The sequence below is a fragment of the Pollachius pollachius genome (assembly GCF_949987615.1).
Source record: "Pollachius pollachius genome assembly, chromosome: 19".
In the NCBI taxonomy this organism is placed as follows: Eukaryota; Metazoa; Chordata; class Actinopteri; order Gadiformes; family Gadidae; genus Pollachius; species Pollachius pollachius.
Window position 1 is genome coordinate 3,474,264 of NC_136952.1, and position 25,368 is coordinate 3,499,631.

General features: G+C 49.2%; 1 protein-coding gene across 1 annotated transcript; it reads left to right on the forward strand.

Annotated features, from left to right (window-relative positions):
* Positions 1-7,157: 7,157 nt before the first annotated feature.
* Positions 7,158-24,858, forward strand: LOC307090202 (uncharacterized protein; the record flags this gene model as incomplete). The annotated part of the gene is made up of 3 exons (XM_079756775.1): positions 7,158-7,278; positions 22,064-22,185; positions 24,781-24,858. 3 exons carry the CDS (start codon positions 7,158-7,160, stop codon positions 24,856-24,858), a joined length of 321 nt encoding a protein of 106 aa, XP_079612901.1.
* Between the last annotated feature and the right edge of the window lie 510 nt (positions 24,859-25,368).

A 25,368-nucleotide genomic window follows, 5' to 3' on the forward strand; every position in this document is an offset into this window, starting at 1 on the left:
CCCGCAGTGCTCGCAGATCAAGTGCTCGTCGTCGAAGGCACTGTGACGACAGAGGCGGCGGTGTTCTTTCAGGGCCGACGGCCGACGTGCATCAGTTCCACGGCCCGTTCCCTTGCACGTCTTACAATCGGGCTTTCCCAGGCCTGAAGGCCCTGATCAGGCACGAGACAGTTCACCCGAGCGACCTCCCCTTCAAATGCCCAAAGGCCTTCTGTTTTGAGGCCTTCTGTTTTGCCGCGGCTCTGAAACTGCATGCCAGGACACACACCAAGGAGTCTCCGTTCCTGTGCTGGGACGGCGGCATAGGCTGCAGGACACATGGACACATGTTATAGAATGGACAGCGGATTCCAAAATGGCGCCCATTCATTCCTATGAAAACTTCTCAATGTTGCAGGGCAACGTCAAGGAGAGATTTGCTTCCGCATCATGGGAGCCTAGCCACGCCCTAGTTCATGACGTATCGGATGCAGAAATATTCATTGTTTTCTAGCATTGTTAGCATTGTAGCATCATAAGCGAGAGGTCTGAGCGATCGCAGTCGCATTGTTTACCGACCATGGAAGTATAAGTTTACTTCATAAATATGAAAGATTGCTCCACATAACACCAACAACATAGTAAATGTATGTAGGCCTACAAAAAAATACAGTTCAATGTTATTGCTTAAGAAACAGATTCCTTCCAACAATTTATAAGAAATGCAATCAATAATTTATATACAAATAAATGGTTACATATCGATCAGCAACGGGGTTGGAGTAGCCTACCCACATAAATAATTGTAATACACCAACATTGTTAACTGTCACACAGCTAAACAAGCAAATGAAAAATAAGATACTAACGCAACTGAAATGTTTTTTAGGCTATTAACAATATTATGAAAATGATACCGTAATGCACCCGTTCTTTGTCTTTGGATCTTTTGAATAAATGGATCAATACATGGTGAATCGCAATGATCCAAGCAGACGGACGTGAGAGTCATTGAGCAGCAGCTGAGCCAGTCTAAAAAATCCATTTATCACTAAAACAATTTAAGTGATAAAAAGTCACCACAGTGACTAAAAACCATCAACGTCATTCATGTAAAGTAAAAGGAAAAACCTCGGACACAGAAGTTAACGGAGCCGTGCACTAGGCCCTCTCGGATGCCGGGCCGAAACAACATTTGTTTCACTACGACTCCTTTCAGCTGCCCCCTCCTCCTTCTCCAGCAAAAAATAATAATATAAAACGGCTAATAAAACGCTTGAGGTGGCGTTTTGAAAAGAGAAAACTTACATTTTTTTAGTACATGGCGTAAAGATAATTATGAGCCTTCGATTGATATCCAGACATTTTTTGCGGAGACGCATTCCTGCTCCCCACTTGTATTGGAGTGAACGGAGATATCTACTTCTGGGCCCCGTGAATCGAGGGACCCGTCCACAGCCCGCTTAAACAGCTGCAATACCAGCCTTGGCCGCTGAGCACTGGTGGATTGCGGAAGTTTGCACTGTTCCACAGGGCTTGGGACCAACTCGGCCCTGAAAGTTCACCGCCTGTGTCGTCGACATCGAGCACTTGATCTGCGAGCACTGCGGGAAGTCCTACGCCCACAAACACAGCTTGGACCTTCTCATCGCCAAGGAACACGCCGGGGTGCGGTTGAGAAACGAAATGATGCATACGCAAGAGAGGGCCTTTTCGTGCAAAGCGTGCGTGAAAAGTGTCTGGAGTGTTTGAAGGGGTTTGTCAAGTCCCGCTACCTCACCGATCACATGAGGAGGCACTCGGTGCCAGCGAGAGACTGTATTGGTGTCCGTCTGTCCTGCGACAAGAGTTACACGAGTGCCGCGATTCTGAAGAGGCACAGCCTGGCCCACACAGGGGAGAAACCGCATAAATGTTTCCACTGTGAAATGGCCTTTAGCCGACACAAGCTTCTGAAAGCACACGAGGAAGTTTAATTGGACTATGTTTCGCCATCATCATATAGTTTGAGAAAGAGAAAAACAATTTTGATTAAAAAAAAAACTCACAAAAGAGCTCTTGATTTATTTAAATAAAATAATATTGCGATCATTTTATTATAGATAGACAAATCAACATAGGCCTATAAAAATTGACTTATTCTCGCGGAACCTTTATTTTCATCGCACACATAAATCTCATGTTTACGTCTTCATTGATCCTCATGTTAATTCATGTTAGTTGGGTTTTCCCTTCGTTCATTTAAGTTATATCCGCAGCACACATGACAGCATGTCTCTTCAACGGCCGTGTAAGCATGATGCTGCGTACATGCATGGTGCGCTGAGCCTTTAATTACGTGAAGACCCAAAGGCAATGGAGCAGGCGATGGCCCACTTTACTCCGCCCCCAGCTAAACCTAAAGTGTGGTGGTCTTTTGCGGTCATGACTTGCGGTCAAGGTTTTATAATTGCTTTTGATTGAAAAGTCTGGGGGTCTTTTAACGGGAAGCAGGAGAACCTTCAGTAAGGCGAAAATAAAATATATGACATGGAACATGAATTGAAATGAAAGGATAATTTATGATTCAATTATAGAATATGCTGGACTCATAATTAAAAATGTGCCTGGTGGCTACAGTTTATCTGCCGTATTAGGCCTACGAAATCTGTAATTAGGCTACCAAATGATTTATGTCACGTTGAAATGTATTTAGTAACAAATTATAAATTACTACATTAAACTTTACTGCGCTGCCCTTTTTTTGTCCTTATTTTGCTTACATGTAATTTAGAACGGCAATAAACATAGAGCCTGTATCCCTTAAGTGGGTCTCTCCACTAGAGGTCACTGCTATCAAACATTTGCTCCTACTCCCTACTGTTTGAGGACATTAAACTGCCAAAATACTTTTTTATTGAAACTCACAGTCCAAACGAGGAAAGGCGTCGTTTATAATGTTTAAATGTTTACTATTTGTTGTTGGCATGTGTGTGATTGCCAACTGTTTCGTTATCCAGCGGTAACCCCAACGGTCCTTCTTGTTGCTCTCCCTCTGTATCAGTTCCCCCCCCCCCCCCATATCCCGCTCGTTCTGGTTTTGGATCCAGAGAGCCTGAACAGTTTCATTGTGCTCTGCTGTGCTGAGTGTATGAGCGCCCTGTGTTCCCGTTGCAACAAAAGGCCCCTCACTGGCACAGAGTGCCAGTGCCTCTGCCACCATTCAGCTGTGGAGCTGCAGGCACGGACGCTTGCTGCCCGCACACGGAGCTCACTGCTGGACGGCAGCAGGAGATAACCGGGGGTTTTAGGATAGAGCGAACCGGGCCGTGACATGGCTCCGGTAGGCACTGGCACGCTAACCTGGGCCATGGGTTTCATGGCCAGTTGACCCTTCTGTCTGTCCGTCTGTCACTAACCCACTAACGCCCCCCCCCCCCCCCCATCTGCCTCCCACTCCAACCCCATCCTCACCGTATTCCTGTGGCGACCTTCTCAGATCCATCATGAATGAGGAAGAGGATTAGTGTCTCTCTCTCTCTCTCTGCATGTCTGTTGATTGGGAGATGGAACCCTGTGTGTGTGTGTGTGTGTATGTGTTGATTGGTGAGTGTGTGCGTGCTTGTTTGTGTGTTTCATCATTCATTGTATCAACACATTTTGATACATCTGTTGGTTGGGCGATGGAACCCTGTGTGTGTGTCACTGTTTGTGTGTGTCTGCGTGTCTCACTCTGTGTGTGTGTGTGTGTGTGTGTGTGTGTGTGTGTGTGTGTGTGTGTCACTGTGTGTTTGTGTTCAAGGTAGCGACCACTGAAGGAAGCTGAGGACGCCATCAGACCAGCATCCATCTGACCTCGCCTCCATTACTGCTGCATTGTGGATGAAGAGAAAGAAGGAATAAATATCAATGTTACACTTATAATGTCACCATGGCGGCGCTGCACTTCAGAATGGAGACGAATTATGTGTGAACTCATACCTTCCCAGCTTTACCAGAGTGTGGTTAAAGTCCCTCCACTGGGTCACCACAGACACTAAACAGCGTCAGCGTAGGCGCTCTGTGGACTTTCCTTCCCAAACAGGACACCCCCCCCCCCCCCCCCCCCCCCCCCCCCCCCCCTCCTCACTCCGGTCCCGAGACGTGGCTTGGTTTTGTAAAAACAACAATCCTCTTACCGTCGGGGAACTGACAAACCCGTCTTAGTTCTTATCATCATCATCATCATCATCATCATCATGGAGTCACTTTGCCATGTTCCCCGTGTGTTCCCGCCCGAATGTGACCGGATAGACAGACGGACGGACGGACGGAGGGACGGTAACTCATCCTGAACGATGCATGACGTACGTCCGTCCTCATCAGGGGCCATCAGAGAAAACGTCCCCGTCCGTGTGCCCCTCACGATGCGTCAGGGGGAAGCCTGTTAGTTGGGCTAAAGCGGTGGAGCACATCATTCACTGCCTTGCTATTAGGCTACCAGGGAGCGGCAGGAATGTGACCCCTGTTCTCATTGGGAATGCCCCGCTAATGGACGGCGGCCAATTGAAAGGAGCCTTTGTCTCTGTCTCTGTCTCTGTCTCTCTCTCTCTCTCTCTCTCTCTCTCTCTCTCTCTCTCTCTCTCTCTCTCTCTCTCTCTCTCTCTCTCTCTCTCTCTCTCTCTTTCTCACTATCTCTCTTTCTCTCCCCCTCTCTCTACTCCTATCTCTCTCTCTTTCACTATATCTCTTTCACTATTTCTATATCTCATCTTCTCTCTCTCTCATGCTCCCTGTATCGCTCTCTATCTTGCTCTCATTCTCGCTCTCTCTTGCTCTCTCTCGCCACTCTTGTTCTCTCTCTCTCTCTCTCTCTCTCTCTCTCTCTCTCTCTCTTTAAGACGGCCTGCCGCTGCTCATTTAGATGCATGTTATGATCCAGTGTGGACGTGGAAAGGTTGAGGAGCGCTTCGGGACAATGTGACACAGGGCGTGAATCAAAACTGTCATACGGTGTGTGTGTGTGTGTGTGTGTGTGTGTGTGTGTGTGTGTGTGTCTGTGTGTGTGTGTGTGTGTGTGTGTGTGTGTGTGTGTGTGTGTGTGTGTGTGTGTGTGTGTGTGTGTGTGTGTGTGTGTGTGTGTGTGTGTGTGTGTGTGTGTGTTTCTGCGTGTGCATGACGTCTAATACAAGATTGACCCCAAACACCCTATACCCATTTTCTTTTCTTTTTTGCATCAGGCGTGAGTATGTTGCTGTGTATTAATCTTAATTTGCATTGATGAGTGTGAGTTCTTATTTAGCTCACGTGCTGTTGATGTGGGGGTCATTATTCATTGTTTATTATATTGACCACAATATTTACTACTGATTGATTAGTGGCAAACAGGGTTTCGGTTTTGTGTGAGTGCAGTTCAAACATAATCACATCATTCCTTCCATGAAGCGGAAATTGCAACGGGGTTATTATTGTCTCTGTTCTGATTTTTAAACACTGACTTGACTGTTAAGCAGGGCAGCCAGGCCTATACATATTTAATTGTATCTGTCCAATAACCCGTCTTTTTCTCTGAAGTTCGACTTCAAAAGAAAACATTTAAACTAAAGGAGAAATAGGGTGTTATCTTATCGCGGCGGAGCGCCTGGGATCACACACCCACACTCCAGTGATCTTGTCTAACGTCTATGCTCACGTCGGAGCTCGCTCCGTCAATATGGGCTTACGCGTCCCCCAAGGCGCTGCTTTGTTCATGCGCAGCTCTTCTGTTAAACATCACCTTCCTTTAGCGGAGCAGCTTCTCTGAGCTGGTGCACTCCATTCCGTCTACTCATCATTACAGAAGTGAGCGGTTTCTACCGGTTGACTCTGCTTCCGTGCTTAGAATGTACACTTGCTTCCAGCGATGATGTATAGGCCTACGTTTGTCTGTGTTTGTGTGTATATTCATCCTAAGCTTTCAACCATGAGTTGAATTTTGATGTGGACCAAATATCCATGACACACAACAAGACGGCCCCTGTGGGTGGGTGGGTGTGTGTGTGTGTGTGTGTGTGTGTGTGTGTGTGTGTGTGTGTGTGTGTGTGTGTGTGTTTAATCATTAATTGTCAATCAATCAATGAGAATGTTCCAATCTTGCTCAAGGAAGTACATGTGGCAATCACATCAATCAATCATGTGTCAATCACATTTAACACCTACAGCTTAATTACGTTTTTATTTTTATTGTATTAAAAAACACTGACCATTAGGATCCGCCACAGCATTTGATCCTATTGTCCCTACTTGTATTTTTTCCACCACAATTTGGTAAGAACTGTATTTTTCAAATTAAATGGTTGTTTTCAATCCTTTTCTAAAATGAAGTGAATTAATCATGTAAATTGATGTGTGTACTAATCATCACAGCCTACACTAATACTATTAGACTTGAAAAGGTAGGTTGATAGAGGATCCTAAATAGTAGCGTTATCCCGGTCTACCGCCACGCTATTCCGGTCTTTTACTTAATATGATCTGCATACGCCAGTTAGCGGTCCCCGGGGCGAAAACAATAAAAACACCCAAAAAATAACAACCACTACGAATAGATATAAATATGGATTTTTCTTTGCGAACATTTGGACACAGCAATATCCGAAACGCGGAGGAGAACTCCCTCAACCGGAAGTCCCCGCGCTGTCCCGCCGCTAAACCCATGAAACTGAAAGTCCCGCCCTCTCTCTAGCCAATAACGCTCATTTGGAGCATCCCGTTACAACCGTCCCGTAACGGGAAGAGCTCGGCCAGACGAGGGGAAACCCGCGCGGTGGGCTGGCTCTAGGACCATGAGGAGCGCTGTTGGCGAGCACATGCATGGGTGCGCTCACAAGACAACACTTCTCCTCTCCACAGTAATTGGCCGGGAATTGATGCCATTCTTGTTTTATTAAATCCTTTTGGATCGTTTCCGTCTCTCGGTGTACGCGTATTGCTCGCTTCCCCCCCGAAGTTTACTCACTTTTACGCACGACGGGTGCCCCGAAACGCCTCCATGAATGAATGGGGACGGTGTTGCGGGTTGGATACGCGCTCTCCTGGATTAACGGTCTCCCCCTGCGCCGCTTGATCATATTTCAGGAAGTCCTCGGGACCGTGCACATCAGCTGTTGAGTCGTGCCTCTGTTATGGTTGTGTTGCAGTGAAACATTTCGTCCAGACCTGTTCACGTTTCGCTCGGAACCATGAACTGGCACGGTCACTGGAGCCTCAAGTTTGCGTTTCTGACAGCGATGCACGCCTTGTTGTCATCGGCGTCCTCGCTGCTGCACGCCGTGGACGATGTGCGCTCTGAACCCTTGCAAGGTAAGAGTTGAAGATAATTCCTTTTTGTGTCCCCTATAATCAATCACAGTTTAAAACTACATTTTGACTGACATTTTGAACCAATAATGGAGAGATTGTATGTTCTGACTGAGATTCTAAGCGTAATGCAAACGCGTAAACCCGAGCAAGACCACCAATGACTCCCCAGCCTTGACGTTCTGTCTCCCAGAAAAAGAGCAGCGTGATAACTTCTGTACTACTATGTGATTCAGCCCACGGTGGTATACATGTGGGGCGCGCACAAACACACCGACAGACACACACACACACACACACACACACACACTCGTTTGAATGCATTGTATAGTAACAGATTTGCCAGGGTGCACACCACCGAATTTAAAACATGTTGAACTTCCGTACAGGGTGGGGGGCGAGGAGAGTTTGCGTTCAGTGGGTGGTGTGCGGATATTTGATGACCATAGCTCACTTTTCAAGAAGTCTGTTGCACCATATTTTATATTGTTAGAATTATTGTCAGTATTTCTAGGAAGGTTGATGATGGTGATGATGATGATGATGATGATGATGATGATGATGATGATGATGATTACAACTATTATAATGATTGTTTCATTCTATACCTTTCTATTCTATTTCATTATACTGCAGTATTTTTTAAAAAAAATTCTGGTCTCTGGTTATCGACAGAAGCATACTGACAGCTCTGTTCGTGAATAAATGCTTCCACTTAGCTTCCCCGGCAACTTTATGTTGAGAACATAATAAATCATTACAGTGCCCCCCCCGCCTCCCAAAACGTGCACCCCCATCCACTCTCCACTCCTCAGAATTAAAGACATGCTGTTTTGCAGATGACACCGAAGCTGTCTTGATAATACGTGCGCCACTTATTCCTCCAAGAGCGCCTTTTATCATGGTTTAATTGAATCAGTGTTTTTTTTTAACATCGGTTCTCTCTCATGTCACACAATAGCATGGCATGAGAGAAACGGATGTAATACTGTAATGTGGCTGCGGAAAACGTGAACTTCTACAGCGGATAGATGAGTCCATGTGAGGCAGACCTCCAGCAATTATGCTGAACGGTTCCGGTAACAATCTGAAGTACCGCGGCTGCGGAAACGTCAGCACCAGACTGAATATATTTGTGTGTGTGTGTGCGTGTGTAGGTGTGTGTGTGTGTGTGTGTGTGTGTGTGTGTGTGTGTGTGTGTGTGTGTGTGTGTGTGTGTGTGTGTGTGTGTGTGTGTGTGTGTTTGCATGCTGGGTTGAATATGTGTCTGCATGTTTGTGTGTGTGTGGGTGTTTGTGGGGGTGGAGTGTGTGTGTGTGTGTGTGTGTATGCGTGTGCGAATGTTGGGTTGAACATGTTTGTGTGTGTGTGTGTGTGTGTGTGTGTGTGTTCGAGAGGCTTGCATGTTCCTTTAGTCATGCACACTTATAATGAGTGAGTGTTTATTTGCCCGGCTGTGATGTGTGTGGGAGACACAGTGTGCCGCACCCTCCTATCCCTTGGCCCTTGGGGGGCCCCACCCCTGGGAGCAGGGGACCCACGGCCACTCAAGTTCAGTGCTTTACGATAAGTGAACGGCCCCCAGGGGCCCACTTCCTTCCCTCTGGGGCTCTTTGAGAACATATGTGGGGTGAACGCAGTGGTTGGCGTCTTGGGAGCCACCATACTGTGGGAACCCTTAAGACATGAAGGTGTCTGACGGAGCCTAAACAAGGCCGAAGGGAGGCCACATACCAGCTAAAGGTCAGGTCATCAGCTTTGAAGATGGCCGAGGAGCCTTCAGGGGGCGGCATGTGACTCAGGAGGTAGAGGGGGGTGGCTGGTAACCCGGAGTTTGCTAGCTCGATCCCCGGCTCCTCCTAGCTGTGAGCGTCGATGTGTCCCTGAGCGAGACGCCTCGCCCCGGCTGCTCCCGACGAGCTGGCTGTCGCCCTGCGTGGTTGACACCGCCGCCGATGTGTGAATGTGTACGTGAATGTCAGGCCATATTGTCGAGTGCATCGAGTGGCCTCTGGTTAGAAAAGCGCAGTATAAATGCAGTCCATCTACCATACTGTACATAAATGTGGAAGTAGGGACGAGACGTCACCCAGCGCTTTACTCTCAACCGTACTGAAGTCGAAGATTTCACGTTATGGGCGCCGCTGTTGTTTGACACTTTCTGCGTCCAGCGGTGGAAACGATCCACTTTTGGCCAATTTAAGTGTGAGGATTGGTTGGCCTCCACGCAGTCTACCGCCAAAACTCATTTTCAAACCCTAATATCTTTTTGATGAAGTAAAACTGTCAAACTCGACCTCTCAAAAATAAACGATATGGAGATGAACCAGCCACTGAAAGACTCTAACCAACCCAGAAATATGCATTCGCTTCATTAGGAGAATCATAACACAATTTTCCGTTGACTTAGAATGGTGGCCAGTCTTTTCGCATCCCAACACACACGCGCCACCTAGAGGCCGTTAAAGGAACCACACGCTAGTCCGGTCCTCCTGGGCTTCACTTGATCCAGACCTTCAGCCATCAACGAGACTTCAGACCCATGGCTTCGCCTCAGCTCCATGACTACAGATGAGGCGAAGAGGCCAGAGACAAGGCATATGGAGGAAGCCTTTCTGGTGGTCCCGGGTTCTCCTGGTCTGACTGGGACCAGAGGGGGACGCCTGTGGGACCACCAGTGTCAACGGGGGCGCATAAACCTTTCATAGACAATGGGGACACATTTATAGGCAGGCAGAAACAGCACTGCGACCTCACTGCCTCCCAGTTAGAGAGTGTACTTTTTGGAAAGAAAGACATTTTCTGGTGACCTTTCTCCTCCACTCCCTCTTGTAACAAAGAGGCCCTTACCCAGACACTCTGGTGGCGGCACGCACTTTGGTTTTTAAGGTGAAAAGATTTCCTGTATCGGTAATTGGAGTTGAGTGTGGCAGCCTATCTCTTCTGTGCGCCGTCCCGGTGAGGTTCCCAGGCTATTTTCCACCCTTTTAAACATTTAAATGTGTTTATTATAGTAATGTCCCTGTGCTGCTCATGTAGATCAACTAATCAGATCAGTAGATAGTGGGAGGTAAATTGTTGGGTCTTTTCAAGATAAATCAGTGAAAACATATTTTAGCTCACTTGAATAAACCTCTGCCCTACAGTGTCGAGACTTTCAGTCTCAATGTCTCCCTCTTTCCTTCTCCTCCTAATTCTTATCCTCCTCATTCTTTTTGTTGTTGTTGTTCTTGTTCTTCTTGTTCTTGTTCTGCCTCTTCTCCTCCACATTTCCTGGTTTTCTTTATCTGAGAATGTTTCTGTCTCGATGTGCGGCGGGATGGTATCACTTGTGAACAATGTGCTCTGATAGTTGACACACTTGGCTTGTCAGGCAGTGTATTTTTAAGACAGCTCTGTCGCTACAGCTGACACGACTCTCTCCCTCGCTCTCTCTGTCTCTCTCCCTCTCTCTCTGTCTCTCTCCCTCTGTCCTTCTGTCTCTCTCCCTCTCTCTCTCTCTGTCTCTCTCCCTCTCTCTCTCTCTGTCTCTCTCCCTCTGTCCTTCTGTCTCTCTGTCATCACGAGCGGCCTGCTCTCTGCATACTGAGACATATGAAAGCTGAGCTAGGAATATATTTTCGGACTGTGTAGTTACGGCGTTCCTTTAAGTAAGCGCTAGGAACAACATTAACCCTCGGGAAATCGGATATCTCCGGGCTGTGACCCATCCCATTTCTCTCTCGCTCTCTCTCGCCCTGATTGCCCAATGGAGACATTTCTTTGGTCCACCCCTTAAAGAATGTTGTTGAAGGACGTTTTGAGACACGCGAGATTGATGCCGGAGCGGGCCAACGTGTTCTGGAGCGCTGTAGGGGAACGGTTAATCGATAGAGCAGTTGTTTGTTTCCTGGTCTCTGATATAGCTATCATCATCGGTATACCGGGAGGGAAAAGTCATTTAGTTCTGCGTTGGCTTAGCGTGGCTGACCCAACAACATGTGTAGCTGCAGTGTTTGTTTTTTTCCCCCTCTGTACATTTATCTGCGGGGCTGTTTTTTGGACTTGTTTGACCTCGCCCCGATAAGTTTAACAGGCCGTCTGAAACCCAAGGCCTGCTCTGGGCTCTCCCCCCGGGCTCACACACCCCGCCAGGTCAGAGTTGAGCTCAACGCACAACTCCCTCTGGGTTCCCCCGACACGCACACGCACCCGCTCTCTGTCTCTCTCTCTCTCTCTCCTCTCTCTCTCTCTCTCTCTCTCTCTCTCTCTCTCTCTCTCTCTTCTCTCTCTCTCTCTCTTCTCTCTCTCTCTCTCTCTCTCTCTCTCTCTCTCTCTCTCTCTCTTGCTCGCTCTCTCTGTCTCTCTTGCTCTTGCTCTCGTTCTCTCTCTCTCTCTCTCGCTCTCTTGCTCTCTCTCTTGCTCTCATTCTCTCTCTCTCGCTCTCTTGCTTTCTCTCTCTCTCTCTCTCTTGCTCTCTCTCTCTCTTGCTCTCTTGCTCTCTCTCTTTCTCTCTCTTGCTCTCATTCTCTCTCTCTCTCTCTCTCTCTCTCTCGCTCTCTTGCTCTTGCTCTCATTCTCTCTCTCTCTCGCTCTCTTGCTCTCTCTCTCTCTCTCTCTCTCTCTCTCTCTGGTCCGCGGGCCCAGTTGTTCCTCCAGCCGTGTGTAATCTATCCGGGTTAGCTCATGTTTTTCACCATATCTGCGTTTCGCCTGGAAGACTTTCTTGGGGGACCTTGCTCGTCCCGTTCGCCCCAAGTGTTCATACTTCATCGGGGCTAGGTGCGGTCGGACAGACCTCGTTATGGACTCCCATTTCTCCTCCATACGCCAGCATCCATAGGCTTTTTCCTTTTTCTTAATGTTCAGAATATCTTTTTGGCTTGTGATTGGCCCCGATATTCTCATGATGGAGGCCAGCAGATAGATACGAGACTGCCAAAGGCCCACCCCCAAGGGAGAGATATATAGCTTGTTTATTTTCATGTGTTGAAGACCACCAACAGTTTTAATAAGAAACAAACTGAAGGAACTGGGGAAAAAACATTTCCCTCCGCTAAATCCTCACACTTCTAAACATTGTGTAACGTGTACGGTTCTCTCTCTCTCTCTTTCGCTCTCTCTCTCTCTCTCTCGTTCTCTCTCTCGTTCTCTCGTTCTCTCTCTCTCTCTCTCTCGTTCTCTCTCTCTCTCTCTCGTTCTCTCTCTCGTTCTCTCTCTCTCTCTCTCTCTCTCTCTCTCTCTCTCTCTCTCGTTCTCTCTCTCTCCTCACACACACTTCTAAACATGGTGTTGCACAGTGCTATCCGTGCAGACCAGTATGTACTGGTAGGATACTGCTGGTCTGTCTGATAGAGACAAAGAGAATAATGAAAGTTATCCCAGTGTGTGGCAGAACTGTACTTTTGAGACTTTCTGGTAACCGACCTGGTCCCACTGCCTACTGGTACTGAGGGAAACATTTCTATTTTTATATCCAGGTGTGCATCTGTAACTCTGTGTGTATAACTGTGTGTCTGTGAATGTGTGTGTTTGTGTGTGTGCTTGCGTGTGTCTACGTGTGCATGTGTGTTTGTGCGCCTGTGTGTGTGTGTGTGTGTGTGTGTGTGTATGCATACACATCCACGTGTAACTGTGTGCGTGTGTGTGTGTGGGTGTGGGTCGTGTGTGTGTGTGTGTGTGTGTGTTTGCAGCCTCAGGTTTCGACGATAGTCGGTCTGTAGATAATCCATCATCCAGCCTGGCATGCTGCATCTGCCCACATTTCATACCTCTGCTCAGGGAGGAAATGAAGAAGGAGTTGAGGTGCGACCGGGGCTAACTGGCTGGGACCAGATGACAGGTCCACTCCTCTCTGGGTCCAATTCAAACGGTCCGGCCCAGTCAGAGCCCTGTCGCTGCCAGCACTGAGGTCGGCCCCTGTGTGTGTGTGTGTGTGTGTGCGTCTGTGTGTGTGTGTGTGTCTGTGTGTGTGTGTGTGTGTGTTTGCGACTGTGTGTGTCCCTTAAAGCAGTGAGGTCTGCCCCTGTGTGTGTGTGTGTGTGTGTGTGTGTGTGTGTGTGTGTGTGTGTCTGTGACTGTGTGTGTGTGTGTGTGTTTGATTTATGTTCCAGCCACATCAGGGCCCGCGATGAATTCTTTATTTAACTCCTTCTACCAGGACATCCTATAGAACGCTTCGCAGCGATCACAACAGGAGTGCGGAGCGCTGACAGGGCCCGCCCTCCTCCGCTCCTGCAGGGCGATTGGCTGGTCCGCAGGTCAGAACCTTAAACCAGCCAATCAAATCCAATGATTGATGTGCGGCTCTTTAACAGTCGGGATACCCTGACGGTATCGTCGGGTGGTAGTTGAACTCTTTACTCTCGTTTATATGACACATTTAACAATGTAATCCAGCCGTTTACATTTTAGTGAATCCTTTAGACCATAGATCATCGTTTCGAGGACAGCTGTAGTCACCACACCACTTCATGTGCAGATGTTGTTCTGACCTTAAAAAGTGCAGAGGGAGCGGGATGATGTCGCAGCCGGATTCCCTCATTGAGGAACGCCTGCCACAGCCGTTGAGCCACTGCCAGACATGTGCTTTTCATGACAGACTGACTGAAGTTCCAGGCCTGGGTGTAAATGAAACACACGCACGCACGCACACACACACAGGTACTCACGCACACGCACGTATGTAAGCACGCACGCACGCACACACACAAGCTCACAAACACATCCACACACACACACGCACGCACGCACTCACGCAGAAACGCATATGCACACACACACACACAAATGCACACATACGCACACACACACACACACACACACACACACACACACACACACACACACACACACACACACACACACACACCCTGCGTCTCTCTCTCTCTCTCTATCACACGCCCACAGCCGCCACCACACACCACGTTCTCAGACTCTGACCTTTGTGGCCAGGCATGAAAGCATTGCACCAGGGTATGTTCCACTGGGGAGCCTAAACTGTCTGCCACCTGAGGCACCGCGACTACCCAACCAGCTAACCCCCCCGTCCCAGCCACAATCACCCCCCAGCCCCAGGCCCGGCGGCACTGCTGAGACAAGGGTAATTTCTGTGGCAGCCCCATCCATTTCTCCGTGAGTAATTATGTGATGACATCAAGGGTGTGTCTGGCGCTAATGACTTTGGTACTGCAGGTACGGTTTTAGAATAGAGGGAGGGGGCGAGGGAGAGAGAGAGGGCAAAGGAGAGACATGGAGATTGATGGAGGCGGAGAGGAAGAGAGATGAAAGGAGAGAGTGTAAGGGGACACGAGTGTAAAGAAGTAGGCGGGGGGGGGGGAACCGAGAGAGAGGGTAAAGCACTGCAGGGCTTCTCCGCAAGCCCACGGGCTCCAGGGAGCGGATGAAAAGAAAAAGTGTTTTTAACTTTATAATATTTTCTTTTTTTAGTGCGGGTTGGATGTGGTTTTACTGGCCCACAATCCAACGGGCCCCCACAGCCCCTGAGGTACTCTGGGGTCCGGGTTCCGCCCCAAAAAATGACCTTTGATGGGCTAACGGCTGCCGGCCCCAACACAGCAGCCCTCGTGTCAGAGCTATTGGAAACAACCCCTGGGCGAGTTTTAAAATGGAAGAGGCACATACGGCAGAACGACTTATTATTCTGCAATGTGTTCGGGATTAAAAAAATGTAACAGCTCAGACCGGGGGTCAGGGCAGGAGAACCTCTCAGCTAGAGGAACAAGAGAGGGGGGGGGGGGGGGGGGGATCAGAAACAAAAGGGAGATAATAAATGGAGTGAGAGCGATCGAATGAGGGAGACTCAACGGAATAACAGGGGAGAGAAGTGGAGTTTCTGCAATTAGTGCACTTAGGGGGAGAGGGAGGGAGGTGGAAGCAGAGAGAGAGAGAGAGAGAGAGAGAGAGAGAGAGAGAGAGAGAGAGAGAGAGAGAGAGAGAGAGAGAGAGTGAGTGCAGTAGTGGAAGCAGTAGTGAGGTGGGGGGGGGGAGAAGGAAAGCAGAGAGGGGGGGGGAGACAGAACAACCAAACCTTTGACCAGTGTAGCGATACCAGCCGCTCTCTAACTAGCTAATCGTTAAACCGTCAAGAGTTTGGCTCTGCCCTTAAATAAGCCGCTACTGACCCTACGTAAACCCAGGGTACAGACATGGGTTCATTGTGCAGCAGTAGGTAGGGTTTGGCCGCCTTGTTTTACCATGACGCCACATGCTCAGCGGTTCCCAAGTGTCCCCAAGCCGAGTCCCTGGCTGGAATGGCGGCGTCACCGTGGAAACCAAGCGGACCTAACCCGCCACTGACCTGGTGTGTTGACGATTAAAAAAAAATGTAATTGCCTCCTTTTAAATCCTCTGATGCCGCGGTTGAACCTCTAAATGCTTTAACCACTTAGCTCATACGCGTAGACACCCCCAACCCTCACAGTTTGAGTGTGTTCTGTGTGGAGATCTGATATATCGGATAATGGCCGATATAACGATATGTTGAACACCGGCCGACATATCGATATCGGACGTTTTATACTCCTACAATATTCGGAATCGGCCCCTAAATAGGTGCTGACCACAATTGTCAAGAGGAGTAAAGATTGTGTGAGAAATCCATAAGGAAATGCGGTGAAGCTTTAATTTAGTTATCCGAAGCGGAAGTCATCTAGTCCTCTGATTGATCTTCCATCATGCCAGACCAAGTCCCAGTTGTATTTAAATGAGCATAAACAGTCTTGGTTGGGGATAGATTGAGTTCACCGTGTGCATGCCAATCAGCCAATTATTAAAGATGCAATGGCTCGGCAACAAAGGTTTGTTGGACGACATTCTCAAACTCGTGACTTCTGGGGGAGCTACGGCCGTGTTCGATGATTAAACACGTCACCCCTTTGCCGCTCTGCCCTGGAATATGTAAATTAACAAACTAACGAACGAACTACGCTTCATCGTTAATGAAGTGAAGTGTGTATGTAGTGTTATCTACGGAATGAACCAGATAGAAAAGTATTTTAATTATTGTATAATCCCGTGAAAATGAGACGCATAGCATTTCATATTTTGGAGATAACGTACTTCTGGGTTCGGTTTTGATATCCAAGGGGCCGTTACCGACAGGCTTAGACCAAAACGCCTCTGGAAGCCATCGGAGAGACCTTCAACCAATCAGAGCAACCGAACGTGTGACACATGAAAAGGCCTCAACGCCGATCCCATAGGCCTCTCTTCTTGACAGTCATGTCGAACCCGCCCAATATTAGATACACGGTCACGATTGGTCGGACCCGATCCAGGTCTGCTGGAACTCGGACCGGGACTAGGGCCAGACACGCATGCCAGACCAGATAAAACACCAGCTTGCATATTCTCCTGATTCCCAGGCTACATATATACATTTAAGGCATTTAGCAGACGCTTTTATCCAAAGCGACTTGCAATAAGTACATTTGTCAGAAGAAAGAGAAACAACAATATATCACTGTCGGTCCAGTAAGGATGTTCAAAAGACCGATTCGCCAATCACTTACAATCACTAGGTTAACCCATTCCCTGTGTACAACATAGATATCCAGGATAAGATGCTACACAATGTTTAAGTACTATTTTGAAGTGCCAGGAAGTACAACATACATTAAGTGCGTAAGAGAGGTCCATACACATTAACTACAACAAATTACCTTTAACAGAAGACTTCCATTAGCACAACCACAGCGGCGGGTCTGTGAAAAAAAAAGAAACGACTTTTCCCCCCCCAAGAACTTAGCGAACGGAAAAATATGGAAAGAGAAGAAGAGGGAGAAGGGAAGATGAGAAGGCAGCGGTGTTATTAGTCGTGCTCCGCGGAGGGCAGGCCTGCACGTGGCCCCACCTTTGTGGGGAGAGGAAGAGTCCCATGGTCTCTCTGTGGGCCCTCGCCCCACAGACAGAACCAGCATGATGTGGCTATAATTAGCCCCGGTCCTGAATGATTCCACATGCTCCTCTCCTCCTCCAGCTCGCTTTCCCAGGCGAGGCTCAAGCGCCGTCTCTACACACTGTCCTCACTGTGTCAAACGGCCTGCCTTACCCCTGCCACACACACTGCATGCACACACGACACACACAATGCCTGCACGCACACACACACACACACACACACAGGCGCACAAACACACACAGACACACACACTATATGCACACACACAGAAGCAGAAATACGCAAAGACACACATATACACAAGGGTGTGCACACAGGCACACACGTACACACATTCAGGCACACACATACACACACACACAATATTAATTGATACTAAACACATAGAACAAAGCGGACACACACGAAACACCACAACCATCTGGTTGCACCCACACGCTCATACTTTGCGCCTCAGTCTTTTTCCGAGTCGCCTAAGGCATTGTTCTTCATATTTAATCAGCCATGTTTCTGAGAAGCGGACCAGGGCTGCTGTCAAAGTGACGTTCTCCTGCGTCCTCGTTTCCTCATGTCCTCGTTTCCTTGTGTCCTTATCTGACGCCAGCGCTCACACTAAAGGGCCACAAAAAGCCACTTCCGGCTGTCACAGAACATGTTGGTGGCATAGGCCCTGTCTGTGTTCTAGGGTTCTGTGTATGGAACGGAGCATGCTGGTTCTTCTCAGCTGAGGCCCTCCTGCTGTGTGTAAGCAGAACTTCTGTGCGGAGGCAGCAGGGGGATTCAGAAGGGGAGTTTGATCGTTGGCCGGTCTGACATGGTGTTGATTTGACCGTGTGTTCCCTGTTGATTAGCCAATGACGTGCTTACAGAGCCCCGCCCCCAGCGGCGTGATTGGTCGATACAAATGTGAAGCGAACGAAAGCGAAACGCCCCGTTCACCTGCGTCTGAGCTCGTCTGCTGTCAGACCTAAGATGTGAATCCAAACTTATTTAAGGGGGGTGTGCCTGCTGGGATAGGGAGACTGGGGGGTGCGACAGTGCTGGGAGTGGACCAGTGAGTGGAGCGGTGGAGCGAACGAAGACAGACGAATCCCCGACTTGACTTAGATACGGCCAGAGTGGTTCTTCCCTGCGTTGTCCTCCGAGCAGCTGATGCGACGTTCTCGCGGATCCCGTGACGGCCTGGGGAACCGGTTAACGTTGGTTTGTGAGCCCATGTGACTCGACAGAGATATGCTCCAAGCATGGGCCTGCTTCTGCCGCTTGATGCGCTTTAAACCTGTACGCAACCACCGCATGTGTGGCCGCAGGATGTCATGTAAGAGGAGCTCTTAGAAAAACTAAACAACAACACCGGCTCCCACTGGACCCTTCTTGTTTTCGTAACCGGGGCGACCAACTCAGCGTAGAGCAGAGTTTGCGTGTTTTCCTTAACAAGCCGTCTAATTGATGTTGATGGCAGGGAGACCGCCGTATATACTTGCCGCTGTATTTCATTTCGGTCACGCCCATAAAAACAGACAGTAGTCCAGTTTTCGCGTGACGGCTCCTGGCTACGTCGGCCTTGGCTTTATGGAGGTAATATAATCGGCACAAGCACTCCTTGTGCGTACTCTGTGAGCGCCAAGGCAGCCGGTCGCGGCGGCGGCCCACGCCGGTCTTTTATTAAGATCCTTTGTTTACGCTCCCCCCCCCCCCCCTTTATTGAACACATAAATCAGGCTCCCAATCTTGGGGGCCACTTTGACTTCTTATTTTGTTTTAATGGCTCCTGCGGCTCCTGAGTAAACCGAGACCGCTCGCTGACGGTACGCCCGTGACGCCGTGTTGTTGCGCCGCTCGTTCATGCGGGGAACCGGAGCGGCTGGCGCACGGCTCCGCTAACAAACGGTCATTCACGTGGCCGGGGCCCCCCTCCCGGGGGAGCTGGACCCCAAGACCGCAGAAGGCGCGGCGGCGGCGGCGGCGGCGGCCATTGCTCCGCCCGTAAACTGCCGACCTCACTGTGTGGACCGAGCCGGCCTCCACCCTCTCTCGCTGCTACGTCACTGACCCCCTTTGTCGAGGCTGCTGGTGGCTCCGTGGCCTTTTCATCCTCCTCCTTCTTCTTCCTCTTCTTCTTCTTTTCCCCAACACTCGAGACTTAACGAAAGCAGAGCAGAGCGAACAGAGGGTGTGTGTGTGTGTGTGTGTGCGTGTGCGTGTGAGAGAGTAAGAGTGCGTGTGACGTGCCTTATGCTTCTTTGAGAAACTGTGTGTGTGTGTGTGTGTTCATGTGTGTATGTGTGTGTTTGTGTGTGTGTGTGTCTCCGAGACCCCGTCTGAGTCTCTGCCGCTCTTATCAGACGGGAAGTCTGAGTGATGCTCTCCAGAATGTCTCTCTGTGTGTGAACCAGAACACAGGGCCAGCGGGCCCCAGCTGGGGGCCCCAGCTGTGGGGGCCCAGCCTTATGAACCCAGCCTTATTAAACAGCCACACTCAGCTATTGGGCTTACTGAGTCATGGCTGGTGGGAACGTCTGTAAAGGCCTTCAAAGGAGATAGCCTGGATGCTGGGAGTGGTTTGTGTGTGTGTGTGTGTGTGTGTGTGTGTGTGTGTGTGTGTGTGTGTGTGTGTGTGTGTGTGTGTGTGTGCAAGAGAGTGATTGTGTGTGAGTGTGGATGTGTGCGAATGTGTATCTGACCCTGTTTGTGTGTGTGTGTGTGTGTGTGTGCGTGTGTCTGCACATGTGTGTGTGTGTGTGTGTCTGTGTCTGCACGTTTGTGTGTCTGCAAATGTGTGTGTGTGTGTGTGTTTGTGTCGGCACATCTGCGTGTGTGTGTGTGTGTTTGTGTCGGCACATCTGCGTGTGTGTGTGTGTGTGTGCCTGCACATGTGTGTGTCTGTGTGTGTGTGTGTCTGCACATGTCTTTGAGTGTGTGTGTTTGTGTGTCTGCACATGAGTGTGTTTGTGTGTGAGTGTGTGTGTGTGCGTGTCTGCACATGTGTGTGTGTGTGTGCGTGTCTGCACATGTGTGTGAGTGGTAACCCTAACCCTGGTAAATGTAGTCATGGGAATTTAATCCGACTCTCGATTGAGTTCCGGTAAGACATAGAAAACTGAGAAATGTTTGGTTTGGATGTCAAGAAGTTATTAACAACCACAAACTCAACAGCACGACACACTTATTGGAGTGTTTTCTTGTTATTGTCTAGAAGGCAAGAGCCTCCTTCCAGGTTAATTAGAAGGAAACATTCGATTTGTGATGTTTTCGTGAACTTGCTCACAAGCGCCCCAACATTTCATGCTCAGAAATGGTTTCCATAGTGACGGGGATGGCACCTGGGGGGCGAGATGTTGTCACCATGGTAGCATGTCCCTCAGTAGGGTTGAATTATTTTTTTTACAGCTTTTGCTGTGTGTGTTTGTGTGCGCGTACATGCGTGCGTGTGTGTGACGCTGAGAGAAAGAGATAGGGATAGAGTGGGAGAGTGGGAGTGAGGGGGATTGAAGTTTCTTGTCACAGCCTGAAGTGGTGTGGTACTTTTCCAGAACGTAGACTGCCTCTTAAGACTTAAGACACGCTGGTTTTGGATTTGGAAGAAAGGGCAGGGGTGGGGGGGGCACTGGGGGAGTTGTGTGTGTGTACGTGGGAGGGAGGGTGGTGCAGCATCACATCAGAGTGACTGGCACCACATCAGAGCTTGTGAGAAGCCACAGCTAGTGGCCGTTTTGGTTAACACCCTGTTCGGAACATACCGCTCAGGGAAAATGAAAATGAGAGAGTGAAGCATGCTGGGAGCTGTGTCTATAATCCCTCGGACCGGGTAGCGTTCGCCAGACGGGGCCGTGTGTCTCGCTGTTCTATCGCTAACCCCACAGGAACCAAAAATAGATTATGGGATGGTTAAATGCAGTCTCGCAAATCAGACTTTATATTAATAATCAAAAGTCACGCAGGGTCTGTTAAGGTTTCAAACCAACATGAGGGAGGCCGGCCATTGTAGAAATACACCTGGAAAAATGCCCTTTAAAGCTCTACTTTGTATGTGTGTGTATTTGTATGTGAATGTTTGTGTGGGTGGGTGTGTGTATTTGAATGCGTGTGTGTGTGTTTGTGTCTCCATTGCGAAACAGGGCCTAGCCCAGCTGTTGGTTTCCTGCTCCGCACACCCAGATGTTCAGCTAAAACACAGTAGGAAGGCTGGACCTGAGACTACATCAAATATGCACACATTACATTCACATCAGACGCTTTTATCCAAAGCATAAATGTTTAATGCACACATTCACACACCGATGGCGGGGTCAACCACGCATCGCGACAGCCAGCTCGTCAGGAGCAGCACTCAGCTAGGAGGAGCCGGGGATCGAACCGGCAACCTTCCGGTTACCAGCCAACCCGCTCTTCCTCCTGGGCCGGCCCTTATCGTCTGTGTCAGGGAGGCCGTGGGGTCGTTCTCAGAGGATACCTTTCCCGCTGATGTTTGCCGTTACGTGGCGCGGTCTCCGCGGCTCGCCGGCTCCGGTGACAGGACCACATCGGCCCGGCCGCCGTCTGTAAATAGAACGGAACCAATGTGAGAGAATCAGGGCGGGGGACGATGACAAAGTGACGGCAGTGCCGGCGTTTTGTTTCTGTGACGGCTGGATAATTGTATGTCATTAAAAAGAACAAAACGCATCAGATTGAAGCATCGGGGGGGGGGGGGGGGGCGGGGCTTGGGCGGCTCGCTCTGACTGTGAACCCCGTTATTAAGCTGAAGTCGCCCACGCGTACCGCTGGGACGCGTCTCGTCACGGCCGGCCGAGCGGATGAATTAATAATGCGGACGCACATCTGTTACGAAGCCATGCTGTTTGTTAACGTCGCGTTTTTTTTTCTTTTCCCCTTTTCTTTCCACAGGAAATTCAATCAGCGCTCCCCACGGCGACAGAGCGTCGGCCGAGCAGAAACGCCACGGGACCACGGTGCCCCGCCTGCTGATTGGGCGGGACTGGAGACCAATCAGTTCACTTCATTTCCAGGTGAATAGCGGCGAGAGCACGTGGAGCGTCGCGGAGCGAACACACACCCCGATTTCACACCTTCATCAAAACTAATTACGTTCCCATGGTAACCGTGATCAGAATGTGTAATGGAAGATGTACTTCCCATCTATCACTCTTCACATTGGGAGTGTACAACAACGCAATGTGCAGCCCAGCCTATATATTTATACATACAAAACACTATTATATGGATATAATAGTGTTATATAAATTGATATATATATATAACACTATTATATAGATATAATAGGATGTTCTGGTTTCCATGCCTTTCTTACAGGTAATCAAAGTGCTCGATTCAGCACATTTCAGACAGCAGAGGCAGTACAATTCAAACATGTGTTTTGCATCTCAGGAAGCAGAGACGGGGAAATACTATGACTAAGAGTGAAAGGTTTGAAATCGGACTTTCTCTGGCTCTCGCAGATGAAAACCGCCCAAACACAGGCTTAAAAGACGATGTAGAAAGACTTAATAAACCTAGCACGGTTTGTTCAAAGTTCCATTGTTCGATCCCACCATTGAGTATTTCTTGGCCTAATAAATGCAAAGACGGGCTAGGTTGAAAACAAAATAATTCATGCTCGCTAATAATAATCTACGACGTTTTTATTTGGGAGTCATTCTTAAGACATTACGATAAAAGCGTCCAGGAGACACATCAGAAGCAGCTGCAGCCTGTTCCTGGACATGCGGACGTCCAGCTGTGCTCTCGGCCCGCTGGCCGGCGTCTCTCCCGTTTATGTTGACACGACTTGTGCAACCGCGTTGCCTGGGGCCATGAAGTGGTGCGAGCTGGCCTCCCGCTGCTGATCCGCCGTGGTGCGTCTCCACGGGGGGGGGGGACCGGCGCCTTCACCCAGAGTGCAGTGCTCTCTGGGTGGGGCGCCTCACCCCCAGTGAGGCCCACCCCCCCGTCGAGCTGGGATATGTGAGCTGGATGTTGATGCTAAAGTGTTTTGTGTTGATGAATTGAGTTTTTTTGGGGCGTGTGTGAGTGTTTGTGTGTGTCTGTGCGTGTGCCTGACTGGGTATGCATGAGTCGGCTGCGTGAGTGTGCATGTTTCCGTTAAACAATGGATGCACAGAGACGTACCCTGACAATGGTTAGGTGTGACGAACCTCTTGTTTGTGTGTGTGTGTGTGTGTGTAAACGCATGTGTTTGTGTGTGTGTGTGTGTGTGTGTGTGTGCATCTGTGTGTCTGTGCATGTGTGTGTTTGGGTGTGTTTGTGTGTGTGTGTTTGTGTGTGTGTGTTTGTGTGTGTGTGTGTGTGTGTGTGTGTGTGTGTGTCTGTACATGCATGCATGTCTGTGTCTGTGTGTGTGTGTGTGTGCGTGCGTGTGTGTGTGTTTCAAACGCGCGTGTGTGTGTGTGTGTGTGTGTGTGTGTGCGCACGTGTGTGTGAGTGCGTGCCTGCCGTGCTGGTGCGTGTGTGCGTGCAGAAGCGTGTGTCAGGAGTTCAATAGGCAGATGTGATACGAGAGGAGATGAGCGGCCTGGTCTGAGTGTGTGTCAGAGACATCGCTTCTCACACGCACCACACAATGCCTTAAGACAGCGGCTCAGAGGCCTCTGTGTCTTCCCCTCCGTAGGATTATTGTCAAACACAGGGACGGGCTCCGCTAATCCGCTCGGAACTTGTTTTAAGGTGCGAGCTCTGGCGAGAGTCTCCGACTGTTCGTTAAAGGGAGACTGCAGTGTTGCTCGTCCTCTTTGGCTCACTGTAGCGTCCGATCCACACGCCAGTCACAGGGCTCTTAAGACGACGGTGAGGTATTATAACGCTTTGTTGTAATAGTGCGGAGATTTACGGTGTTGGATGGTTTCCTCTGCTGGCCTGCTCGGAGAAGCAAACACAGAACCTCCGGTCGTTCCCGCGATCGCCTGAGTATCAGCCTGCTCACAGAAGAGCTCTAATTGCAACACTATATTAGATGTTGAAATAAATATGGCGTGTTCATGTGCTGTTTATCGAACCGAAGCCTGTTTTACGGCGGGGCTCAGGGCATGAATCGCTGGACGTCCGGAGATATTCCCACCGCGATTCTCTCCCAGACCAGGGCTCCATTTTGGGGGTTGTGAATTGATGCTTATTCATTAGGGCCAAGAATGTGTTCACAGTGTCGCCAATGATGTTTAATCATAGATTGTCTACATGGAAAGATTTTTTTTTATAAAGGGCATTAAAAGTTATGGAGCAGAACTTCTTAACAATAGCCTGATAGAAACACACACAACCATTTGAAAAATACGAGAAACGGCCAAAGAAATAAATAAAAATGTCATCAAGAAAAATCTCACGTTCACAAACCTTACTCAAACGGAGTCCAAATCTAACCCGTAATCCGTCTGGGATACAGGAGCACAAATCTGATCAGCATCCCCGCTCGCCTACCCCCTGGCGAACCACCCCCCCCCCCCCCCCCCCCAAACAAACAACACAACAAAGCAGAAACAACCCCAGTGTGCTGTAGCTTCGCTCACGCGCAGAATACCAAACGGCTGTCGGCTCCTGTCCCCCCAGAGCTAATCTCGCTCATCTCATATGTGCCGTGTGTCTGTCCCCAGGGCCACCCGGCTGCACTGAGGCTCCTGATTGAAGTAGAAGGTGAACAGCTGCTTCTGACTCTCCAGAAAAATGAGTAAGTTGCGCCGCCGTGACCGGTTGGGCTTTGGGTCTGGGCTGACCGCCCGCCCCCCCCCGGGTACCAATGATGGGCCAGGCTGGAGGCTGTGTGCTGTAGGCTGGGGGTACAGAGATGGAGGAGAGGGAAGGCGGTTGGGTTCAGAGTTGACACACACGTGCATGCACACATAGAAATACCTACACAGTCAAATAAAAAAACACACACGCATATGCACACAGACACACACACATAGACACACACATACACACGCGTGCATAGATGCATATAAATACACACACACAAACACACACACAAACACACAAGGATACAAATACACACTAGCACTAACGGACACAACATTCACATACAAATACAGACAAATAACAATGCATTCTCTCACATGCACACTCACCGATGCAGGAGACGCAGGGGGAGGATAGAACCTCTTTACCCTCACATCGTTGTCATGGCCTGTCTGCCCGAGAAACACACAATGAACACACAAACAGATTCTGATGCACAGCCTCAT